The sequence below is a fragment of the Protobothrops mucrosquamatus genome, unplaced genomic scaffold (assembly GCF_001527695.2).
Source record: "Protobothrops mucrosquamatus isolate PMUCROS unplaced genomic scaffold, P.Mucros_1.0 scaffold3146, whole genome shotgun sequence".
In the NCBI taxonomy this organism is placed as follows: domain Eukaryota; kingdom Metazoa; phylum Chordata; class Lepidosauria; order Squamata; family Viperidae; genus Protobothrops; species Protobothrops mucrosquamatus.
In genome coordinates this window covers 328-12,382 of record NW_015389146.1, presented here as the reverse complement: position 1 = coordinate 12,382, position 12,055 = coordinate 328, and the positions used below count along the sequence as shown (strand labels likewise).

Below are 12,055 nucleotides of genomic sequence, written 5' to 3'. Positions count from 1 at the left end.
TCCCTCCCAACACCGCCCGCGCGGCCGCATTTTGGACCATTTGAAGCCTCCGGGTGCTCCTCAAAGGGAGCCCCATGTAGAGAGCATTACAGTAGTCCAGGCGGGAGGTGACAAGAGCATGAGTGACTGTGTGTAAGGCGTCCCGGTCCAGAAAAGGCCGCAACTGGTGAATCAGGCGAACCTGATAAAACGCCCCCCTCCAGATGAAGGATATGTACTGATTAACTGATATTGTTTATTATATTAATTACGGCTATGGAACATATGTACCTGGACAATAGTCTGTTTGCTAAAGCTTGAAAATGTTAATGGGGGGGGGGTAACCCCATTGTTGTTCCTATCCCTGTTCCAACCCCAATCCTGACTCCTACCCCAAACTCCAGTTCCCATACTGATCCCACCCCTTTCCTAATTTTATAAAACTCAATAAAATTCTATATATAAAAAAGAATAATGCAAGCCATTCGGGTAGAGGGGACCATATTAATTTTATTAAAACCCTTCCTGGTCTTAAACAATGATTAAAAACTGCAGAAAAAGAGAACGGGTGTTTGGAATTCTTGCCTCCCAGGGTTTTGAATGCTCCATCGCTGGTAGTTTTCAAGAAAAGATTGGAACTCCATTTGGCCAAGATGGTATAAGGATCAACTGGACTTTCTTGTTTTTCTTTGAATACGTTTCACTTCTTATCCAAGAAACTTCTTCAGCTCTGAATGGATGGTGGGGAATGGAAGGATTTATACTCCTTGCAGACAGCTGGTCATTTGTGCTCTTTTGGAGAGTCGTTGAGGCCACTTGGAGGTTTATCTGTATCTTCAGGGTCATTTGAGTAGTGCAAAAATGGGAGTGGAGCACAGTCCTTTTAGCAATTCCAAGAAGGCTCCCCATCCATTTGCGCCACTCAGGTGACCCTGAGGACACAGATAAACCTCCAAGTGGCTTCAACGGCTCTCTAAAAGAAGGCAAATGACCAGTTGTTTGTTTTTCTTTGAAGACGTTTCGCTTCTCATCCAAGAAGCTTCTTCAACTCTGACTGGGATGGTGGGGAATGGAAGGATTTATACTCCTTTCAGACAGCTGGTCATTTGCATCCTTTTAGAGAGTCCTTGAGGCCACTTGGAGATTTACCTGCGTCCTCAGGGTTTACCTGTGTGGTGCAAAGCAGTTCCAAGAAGGCTCCACACCCATTTGCACGGAAAATACAGGATTTGCAGCAAAATCAGTTCCAAAAACCGCCCAGGAGCAAATGCAATTCGTGAATTTGGAGGGGAAAAAAACCTTAAAATCCTACTTCTGCAGTACAGGTAGTCCTTGATTTACGACCGTTTGTTTAGTGACCATTCCAAGTTACTACGGCACAGAAAAAAGGAACCATTATAACCATTTCTCCCACTTACGACCGTTGCAGTATCCCCAATGGTCACAAGATCAAAGTTCAGACGCTTGGCAACTGACTCCTATTTATGACGGTCGCAGTGTCCCGGAGTCACGTGATCCAATTAACGTAAACAATTAACCAGTGGAACAGCCTGCCTCCAGAAGCTGTGGGTGCTCCAACATGGGAAGTTTTTAAGAAGAGACTGGACAGCCATTTGTTCGAAATGGTGTAGGGTTTCCTGCCTGAGCAGGGGGTTGGACTTGATGACCTCTAAGGTCCCTTCCAACTTTATTATTATTATTATTATTGTTGTTGTTGTTGTTGTTGTTGTTGTTGTTGTTGTTATTATTATTATTATTATTATTATTATTATTATTATTATTATTATCCCCTTTTTGCGACAAGCGAAATCAAGCCAGAGTCACTTAGCAAGCGTGTCCCTAACTTAGAGAGGTCGTAAAACGGGGCCAAGCCCGCTCCACGCACGTCCCGCTTAGCAGCAGAAACTCTGAGCACCGGCTGGGGTCGTACGTCAAGGAGCCCCCCCCCGTACTTTTTCGGTAGGACACTTTGACAGGTGAAAGGACCAACTGCGTCATCTTCGGAGTTCTGCAGGACGCTTCGTCTGCGGAGACCCCAACCGAGATGGCAGACCCGGGCGGGACATTCCTTGCCCTCCGACGAAATTCTGGAAAGGGTTTTGGAAGGAAGCGAGGGGCGGAAAGCAAAAACAGATGGGTGGGAAGGAGCGAGAGACGCTCTCGCCAAGCACCCTGGAATGACTCAGCCTGCAACCATCTGCTCGGAGGGCCAGCCGCGTCGTCGTTTGGGTGGAAACGAAAGCCTTCTCCAGCGCCGTGTTCCCGAGCGAAGCCAGTGGGACTTGCCAAAATGCAGGGAACAAGCCAGGCTGTTCCCATCTGGAGTGGGCTGCTAAGAGCTGGAGGTCCAGGAAGATTTTTGGAGAGGGCCGGAGGGTGGAAAAGGGGTGGGTGGGTGGGTGGGTGGCGGCTGAATCCCTGCCCTGGTCTACTCTGGCTTCCGAGCGAGGAAGACCCCCCAGCGTTGGTCTCCGGCTGCGCAACGTTGCAGTTTTGCTCGCCATCCGGATGCCATGGACTCGAACTCGTCCTCCGAGAACTCCTGAGGATGAGAGGGGAAAAAAAATAAAAATGAGAGGAATATTGAGAACGGTCCCCGGGGAGGAAGGAATGTGTTCAGCTTGGAGAATGTGGAGAGCCGGTTTTAAGGCACCAGGCTAGTAACCGGGAGATGGGAGTTCTAGTCCCGCTTTAGGCATGAAAGCCAGCTGGGTGACTTTGGGCCAATCACCAGGAGACGGTGAGTTCAAGTCCTGCCTTAGGTGTGGAAGCCCACTGGGTGACTTTGGACCAATTACCAGGAGACGGTGAGTTCTAGTCCCGCCTTAGACATGAAAACTGTCTGGGTGACTTTGGGCCAATCACCAGGAGATGGTGAGTTCTAGTCCCACCTTAGCCATGGAAGCCAGCTGGGTGACTTTGAGCCAATCACTCGGAGACGGTGGGTTCTAGTCCCGCCTTTGACGTGAAAACTGGGTGATTTGGGGCCAATCATCAGGAGACGGTGAGTTCTAGTCCCACCTTAGCCAAGAAGCCGGCTGGGTAACTTTAGGGCAATCCGTTTCTCTCAGCCCAACCCACCTCACAGGGTTGTGGTTGTGGGGAAAATAGGAGAAGAAGGAGTGTTTGATAGGTTAGCCACCTTAAGTTATAATAAAGGCGGGAAATAAACAAACAAACAACAAACAAATAATGTCAAGATTTTTCATCTGAACCTCAAACATCCTCACCACTCTGGTCCAACCCAATGGAGGAGAAGCTAATTGGTATTTCCGCTGGCAGCATCGACAGTGGAGTCCCCATAGCTCAAGGTGTGCCACCCACAGGTAACAGAATAACAGAGTTGGAAGGGACCTTAGAGATCTTCTAGTCCAACCCCCTGTTCAAGGAGGAGACCCTATACCAGGGGTCTTCAAACTTGGCCCTTTTATGACTTGTGGACTTCAACTCCAGCAACGCTGGCTGAGGAATTCTGGGAGTTGAAGTCCACAAGTCATGAAGGGGCCTTAGTTCCTCCGTGCTGGCTGAGGAATTCTGGGAGTTGAAGTCCACAAGTCATCAAAGGGCCACGTTTGAAGACCCCTGGCCTAGACCATTTCAGACAAACGTCTGTCCAATCTCTTCTTCACACAGTTATACCTTTGTGCTACATTTGCCATCCCACCTGGACAAACTTCTCCTTGCTTGTCTCCAGTGCTTGAAGCTCTTGAGTCAATGCAGACAACATCTGGTCCGTTGAGTCCAGCGCTCGGACCTGGACAAAGCCGGCCTCTTGCAGTAACTACGGAAGGAGAACCAGAGATGGAACTATCGGATACGAAGGCATGGATGAATTTGAGCGCAAGCGTCTAGGGAGATTGATGGTTGTCCCAAAGGGGCTTTTTCAAGAGGCAACTGGACTTTCCTGTTTCGTCTCTGAAGACGTTTCGCTTCTCCTCCAAGAAGCTTCTTCAGCTCTGACTGGATGGTGGGGAGTGGAAGGATTTATATTCCTTGCAGACAGCTGGTCATTTGCATCCTTTTAGAGCAGAGGCCTTCAAACGTGGCCCTTTTATGATTTGTGGACTTCCACTCCCAGAATTCCTCAGCCAGTGTGCCTGGCTGAGGAATTCTGGGAGTTGAAGTCCACAAGTCCTAAAAGGGCCACGTTTGAAGACCCCTGTTTTAGAGAGTCGTTGAGGCCACTTGGAGGTTTACCTGTGTCCTCAGGGTTTACCTGAGTGGTGCAAATGGATGTGGATCCTTCTTGGAACTGCTGAAAGGACTGTGTTCAACACCCATTTGCACCACTCAGGTGACCCTAAGCACACAGGTAAACCTCCAAGTGGCCTCAACGACTCTCTCAAAGGATGAAAATGACCAGCTGTCTGCAAGGAGTATAAATTCTTCCATTCCCCGCCATCCAGTCAGAGCTGAAGAAGCTTCTTGGATGAGAAGCGAAACGTCTTCAAAGAAAAACAAACAACTGGTCATTTGCCTTCTTTTAGAGAGCCGTTGAGGCCACTTGGAGGTTTAGCTGTGTCCTCAGGATCATCTGAGTGGCGCAAATGGATGGGGAGCCTTCTTAGAATTGCTGAAAGGACTGTGTTCCATTTTTGCACTACTCAAATGACCCTGAAGATACCGATAAACCTCCAAGTGGCCTCAACGACTCTCTAAAAGAAGACAAATGACCAGTTCTCTGCAAGGAATATAAATCCTTTCACTCCCCACCATCCGGTCAGAGCTGAAGAAGCTTCTTGGATGAGAAGCGAAACGTCTTCAAAGAAAAACAAGACAAACACAAACACAATAGTAGAAAGTGATGAATGGACTTGGTGGAAAGGGACCGAATCATAAGGCTGGAAGGGACCTTGGAGGTCATCTAGTCCAACCCCCCGCTCAAGGCAGGAGGTTAATTTGATGGTTAAAAAGATGGCTCTTTTTGTACAGGTGGTCCTCAACGTACGACCAAAATCAGGACTGGAACATCCATTTTTCAACAATGCGGTGCCTGATTTTACACTCTTCTTTCTCCCGGGTTGCAAAGCAAAGCACTGCATTCATGAAGTGAATCACACGGTCGCTAAGCAAGTCCAGCTTCTCCTGTTGACTTTGCTTGCCGGGAGGTCACAAATCACGTGACCCCGGGACACAGCAACCCTCATTAATACCTGGCGCTTGTGACGGCTGTAAGGGGAAGTCACTTTTTCCAGCAACGTCGTAACTTTGAACAGTCATTGAATGGATGATCGTAAGTCAAGGACTCCCTGTAATAGATGAATCCCGCCCTGAATTCGGAAATTTCTTCCCCCTCACATACGCTACCTGGCCATACTCTTCCGGGGTAAGCAGGTTGTACTTCCTCTGCTCGACGTATTGCGTGAAAGCGGTGGACCACGGACGCGGCCCACAGCAATAATCGGAGACGAGAAGCTGCCCGCCAGCTTTCAGCCATGACTAGGAAGAAGTCAAGAGATGGCTGTGTAAGACTGACAGTAGGCTCCAAGGCTGGCTGGCTGGGGAATTCTGGGAGTTGAAGTCCACCCCTCTTAAAGCATGCTGGCTGGGGGATTCTGGGAGTTGAAGTCCACCCTTCTTAAAGCATGCTGGCTGGGGCATTCTGGGAGTTGAAGTCCACCCTTCTTAAAGCATGCTGGCTGGGGCATTCTGGGAGTTGAAGTCCACCCTTCTTAAAGCATGCTGGCTGGGGCATTCTGGGAGTTGAAGTCCACCCCTCTTAAAGCAAGCTGGCCGGGGGATTCTGGGAGTTGAAGTCCACCCCTCTTAAGGCATGCTGGCTGGGGAATTCTGGGAGTTGAAGTCCACCCCTCTTAAAGCATGCTGGCTGGGGAATTCTGGGAGTGGAAGCCCACCCATCTTAAATGTGCCAAACCTGGGTAACCTTGACTAAAAACTCTGAGTTTCTTGTGTCTATTCAGGGATGGTTGGCTTCCTCTATTTATCTGCAGAGGCAAGAAGGAGACTCACCAGGAACCTCTGAAAAAGACCGATTTTGTCTTCAATGTGCAGGATTGTGTCTCGGCTGTAAACAATATCAAAGGAGGCTTGCGGGAATATCCTCCGGGTCACGTCACTGATTTCAAATTGGACCTGGAAATAGGAGCAACCGGAGAAAAAAGACCAACGGGGGCCAAAGATAAAAAAAAAATCAAGGATTTTTCACTATTAAGTGGAACGATCTTAATCCTAACCCCTCGCCAAAATTATCCTGTTTGAATTCCGTATCTTTTCTTTTCTGTTTATTACCAGTGAGCTGGGTTCCTCCTGCGCCCGTTCCAGCGCCATCTCCACCATATTGGAGGAAAGATCAAGGCCTAAGACCTCCACCCCAAATTCCTGCAAAGGAAATAAATAAATATTACGTATTTGTATAAGCAACTCGCTCAGACCAGCTGGCCCTTCTATCTTAGGGGGTTCCCCAGTTCAATTCTATAATGCCCAGCACTCTTTCAGGGAGGGTGTTTTTTTTTTGTTTTTTGTTTTTAAATTCTGCTTAAAAGGAAATTAAAAAAAACAGGATCTATGCCAAGGTGATTAAGATGATGAATTAGAAAAGACGCTTCACAGTGGTGTGGTTGTTACTTGTAGAAATACTAGAAAAATATTTACCTTCCATTATTCTCCATTAAAATACTAAGAAATGTACTCATTTAAGGTTGATAAATGAGAATGTGATTGGAAGAAGAAGAGACAATCAAGGAAAGCTACGATGCGGATTACGGAACTATAGAAACTCGTTATTGATTGTTTGTAAATATAAACCCGGACAACAGGCTGTTTACCAAATATTAAGCCGATTAAAAAAATAATTAAATATATTAAAAAAACAAAAAGTGCCTCAAGGATGTCCCAAGGGTGCTTTTTCAGGAGGCAACTGGACATTCTTGTTTTTCTTTGAAGACGTTTCGCTTCTCCTCCAAGAAGCTTCCTCAGCTCTGACTGGAAGGTGGGGAATGGAAGGATTTATACTCCTTGCAGACAGCTGGTCATTTGCATCCTTTTAGAGAGTCGTTGAGGCCACTTGGAGGTTTACCTGTGTCCTCGGGGTTTACCTGAGTAGTGCAAATGGGTGTGGAACACAGTCCTTTCAGCAATTCCAAGAAGGCTCCACACCCATTTGCACCACTCAGGTGACCCTGAGGACACAGATAAACCCCCAAGTGACCTCAATGACTCTCTAAAAACAATGCAAATGACCAGCTGTCTGCAAGGAGTATAAATCCTTCCACTCCCCACCATCCAGTCAGAGCTGGAGAAGCTTCTTGGATGAGAGGCAAAACGTCTTCAAAGAAAAACAAAGGAAGTCCAGTTGCCTCCTGAAAAAAGCACCTTTGGGACAATCAGGACCTGGACGACTGAGAATCTCCAGAGCCAGGGCCTCAAGGACTCTCTGCATATTTAGGGTGAGAGAAGGATTCTGTGTGGTAAGAGATGGATCTGTCCGTGGCGAAGGCCACGAAGGGACCATCTTTAGTGATCATAAGGGATTGCTTCCAGTGTCTGTGAGGGGAATTCTGGGAGTTGATGTCCACAGGTCTTAACGTTGACACGTTTGGAGACCAATGATCCACACAGACGGCAAGGGATGGGCCCAGTTTTAACCACAGGGCAAGAACCCTATGGAGAACCCGTTGAGGTGAACCAATCCCTGGGAGAAGACAAACAAACAAAGACCTACGGAAGACTCAACGTCTGAGTGAACTTTAGAACCGACTTCCTTGAGGTCATTATAATCAGAATAATAACTCAACAAAAGCCAAGGTACCTTGGCCAGGTAAAAATCGCTACCCCCAAGTCCACAGCCCACGTCCAGCACACGTTGACCTGGTTTCAAATCCAACAAGCGTACCAGCTCCTAGGGAAAAAATGGGGGATGTTAGTTGGACTTCAGAATAGGGTAGGACAGGGCAGGACAGGAGACTGGAGAGGACAGGGGGCTAAAACATGTAAAGAACGGTTGCTGGAATTGGGTATGTCTAGTTTCATGAAGAGAAGGACCAGGGGTGACATGATTGGGAACAAAGACACTTCACACTACCTTGGTGCTCTTCAAGCCCCCTGTGCTGACAAACGTGGGTCCAAAGACCCATTCGTAGCGCCGGATGCTCCGAGTGGCATATTGCTCGTTGTCCAGAAATTTCTGGAAGGTGTCATATCCAAGCGTGTTTTTGAGCTCCCGGGGGACTTTCTGGAGAAGCCAGCAAATCTGATTCTGGTTTTGCTTTTTCTGGGGGATAAACAAACAGACCAAGAAACCAAACGTGAAGTTAGGATGGAGAATTTGAGGATCACATTTGGTTTGTGCTTTAAGCTCACGTTTCTAGTCCCTCATGTCTTGGCAAACCGAGATCATCTTGACAAAAACAGGGTGGTCAGCTGTTTTTTTGTTTTTTTTTAAATAGGCAGGTTGTTTTGCAGTTTGTAAGCTGTAAGCTACTCAGAGTCACTGTGAGTTGGGTGATCTATAAATTGAATAGATAGTACAGTGGATGGATGGATGGATGGATGGATGGATGGAAGGAAGGAAGGAGAGAGATAGACATAGAGAGAGACATAGATAGATAGATAGATAGATAGATAGATAGATAGATAGATAGATAGATAGATAGATAGATAGATAGATAGACATAGATAGATGAGATAGACAGATAGACAGATAGATGATAGTTAGATGATAAACACAGACATAGATAGAAATAGATGATAGATATAGATATAGATAGATGATAAATGACAGATAGATAGATAGATAGATAGATAGATAGATATAGCTAGCTAGATGATAATTAGATGATAGACACAGATAGACATAGACATAGATGATAGATAGATAGATAGATAGATAGATAGATAGATAGATAGATAGATAGATAGATAGATAGATAGATAGATAGATAGATAGATAGATGGATGGATGGATGGATGGATGGATGGATGGATGGATGGATGGATGGATGGATGGGGTGGATGGGGTGAAAGCTGAAAAAAAATTGCTGTTACCTTGATGTAGGTTTTCACTGACCGAGACAGGACAATCTCAAAGCCATAAGACAGGTTTCCAGTTGACACTTGTGCCGAAGTGAGCAGTTGATTGTATTCTGCAGGCTTTCGGTAAAAGGAAGGGTTAAAACGTCTTGGGCTGTTTCCTAAAAAAAAAGTAGGGGGAGTGAAAGTCAGCAAATTGGTGAGAAAAAAAGCTAGGCCGATGATAAACCAGGATTCTCATCTTTGCTTGCATTCCAGTTTTAATCTCACATCCAATGTTTGAGCTGTGTTGAAAAACCTGGAAAACTACCCCTTAATTGTTCCACTTGGGATCAGACTTTGCTCTAAAACCATGAGGACTAGAATCTTTTGAGACAGATGGAATTGCTCAGGAAAGGAGCACGAACACTGCCTAAAACCCATCCCAGGTTAATTCCTTGCAACTTCTGCAGATGGAGCTGGAAAAAAAAATGACTCAAAACTTGGGAGACTAGCAAACTGTTGACTAGAAACATATTGAGTTGAGGAAACCAATATTTTGGATCAATGGATTTTCCTGGATCAATGGATTTTCGGAATGGGTTGTTTGGGATTCAATGCACTGGGGAAATCCAGCTATTATCTTTGCAAGGAGCGAAAACCAGGCTGTCCCATCAAGCCATACATTGGTTTATATTTCTGTCCTATGCAATGTTAAATAAACACAGCAATTCGTTTGCTTACAAGACTCTTGTGTGAACGCAACCAAAAAATATGCTTGTTATATTTTGCAAACGTGAAGGTTATGGAGGTATATTACAAGCGTCTGCCCTCTGGTGGCTGAGGGTGGCTATTGCTCGTATTCACTCAAAATCCTGTGCATTCCAAAGGACGGTAAATACGCCGCCATCTGGTGGCTGAGACTTGCCATTGCAATTGTCTTGGAAAGGGCTTAATTCTAAATGAGGAGGAAAAGCAGAAAGAACAGTTCTGCCCTCTGCTGGCTCCTCTTGGTCATTGCATCAGCTCTGGGAAGTGATGGCGCTTGTTTAAAAGGCTGGGCAATGCTGCCCTCTGGCGTTTGATTCTCAGCATTGCACCCATGGGAAAATGTTTGAATTCAAGTTTTAGGACGAGAAAGAGAGATTAGGATGTAAGTAAGGCAAAGGCAAAATAAAAAAATAAAATAAATAATTATAATAAATCAATAAATAATAAAAGAACAGTCCCCCTCCAAAAAAGGCAAAAACACCAGGAAAAAAAGGCCCACCAAAATAATCTGTACTAGCAAAAGGAGAAAAATTGGCTCAGGTTGACCCCTGTATTTCTTAAGGGCCCAAATGCTGCCCTCTGGTGGCTGAGTTGTGCCACTGCAGGTCTAGAAATAAACCTAATAATTTTTAATTATTCCAAAGGGCACAATAGATTCATTGGGTCAGCTAAGGTAATTGGATTGACTCATTTTACCAAACTTAGCCAGAGTTATTATCCCTTACATTTTTGTAAGCTTCAAATTGTGGTTAATATTGACTTTTCTGCTTCTGGGGCTTTGCAAATGGAAACCAACCCCCCCAAAACCAGATTCACACTGATGTTTACCCACATCAGTGAAGGACTGAAGTGATTTTTATATGACTCCTGTTACCATCGTGACCATAATCTCAGAAAACTAACTCTGGTTAGTTTATGGTTCCACATTTTGACTGGTTCAGGAACCAAATAAGTGTATCTAAGATTGTTTAATGCAACCAACGTATCTGGATCCAGGTTTCCCAAAGTGGGGTACGGCCAGGTGTGTAGACTTCAACTCCCAGAGTTCCACAGGCAGTAGGAGCACTGCTGAGAATTCTGGGCGTTGTAGTCCATCTACCCAAGATGAGAGGACATTAATCTGGATGCAATTGTGACACTTCAATGCCTCAGTTTCCAAATTTGATTTGGATCTGGTTTCTCAGGTGGACTCACCGGACTGGTAAAAACACGATTCCCGGAAGAAGATATGGCCCTGCGGTCGTAGCCACAACAGCATCTTTTGGACCAAAGCATTTAGCTCGGCGTCCGACAGGTACATGAACAGCCAGTTGGAGAAGATGAGGTCAAAACTAAAATTTGGAGGACAAATAAATCATCAGAAAAATGCAGATTCTTGCTGGAATTTCAAAAAAGAGACATTCAATCGGCTTTTGCTTTTAGGACGAACGCCTCTGCAATTTCTTTCTTTTCTTTTCTTTTTTACGTTTCGGATGGCCAGTTATGAAATCTTTCACTGGGCAAAGCGACAAAGGTGAATTAGTTATGAAACTGATCTAATAAACGTGCAAGTTGATTCGCACCTCTGGCTTGGAAATTCCAAATTGGTGACATCGGCCTGCAAAAACGTGATGTTGGTCCGGTGGCTGTTTCCTTGCCGATTCCGGTTCAGGAAGCTATCCATAAAATCCACCGCGGTAACGTGACGGGCTAATTCTGCTAAAGATCCAGTGAATCGGCTGAAAAAGACAGAAGGGAGGAATTATATGCAATTTCATCACAAAGCAATACAGGTAATCCTCAACTTCGGACCAAAATTTCCGTTGCTAAGCAAGACCATTGTTAAGCAAATTTTATGCCCTTTCTTGCTATGGCTATTAAACCAATCACTGCAGTTGTGAATTTAGTCCCACGGTCGTTAAATGAATCTGGCTTCCCCATGGTCGCAAAAGAGGATCACGTGATCCCCGGGGACACTACGCAACCGTCGTAAATATTGCTAAGCACCCCAATTTTGATCATGGCGGATGCTGCAACAATCCTAAGTGTGGAAAAGGGTCAAAGTTACTGTTTTTCAGTGCTGTTGTAACTTTGACTGGTCACTAAATGAACGATTGTAAGTGGGGGACTACATGTACCGGCAGTCCTCAATTTACGACGATTCGTTTAGTGGCCCGTTCCAAGTTACAACACGTGATTGCCATTTGTGACTTTCCCAGCCAGTTTCTGACAAGGAAAGTCAGCAGAGGAAGCCTGATTCGCTTAACAATGCCATGACTTGTTTAACGACCGTGCGATTCATTTAATGACCATGGTTAGAAAAAGGTCGTAAAATTGGGCATGGTTGTGGGATGACTTA

General features: G+C 45.5%; 1 protein-coding gene across 1 annotated transcript; it reads right to left on the bottom strand.

Moving 5' to 3' along the window:
* Positions 1–2,407: 2,407 nt before the first annotated feature.
* On the bottom strand, positions 2,408–11,435 carry LOC107297105 (phosphoethanolamine N-methyltransferase 3-like; the record flags this gene model as incomplete). Its single annotated transcript, XM_015826463.1, has 10 exons — positions 2,408–2,521; positions 3,644–3,760; positions 5,287–5,418; positions 5,950–6,072; positions 6,229–6,318; positions 7,748–7,837; positions 8,021–8,209; positions 8,983–9,128; positions 10,912–11,048; positions 11,280–11,435. Coding segments are annotated over 10 exons (1,294 nt in total), but the record flags the coding sequence as incomplete, so codon positions are not given.
* Between the last annotated feature and the right edge of the window lie 620 nt (positions 11,436–12,055).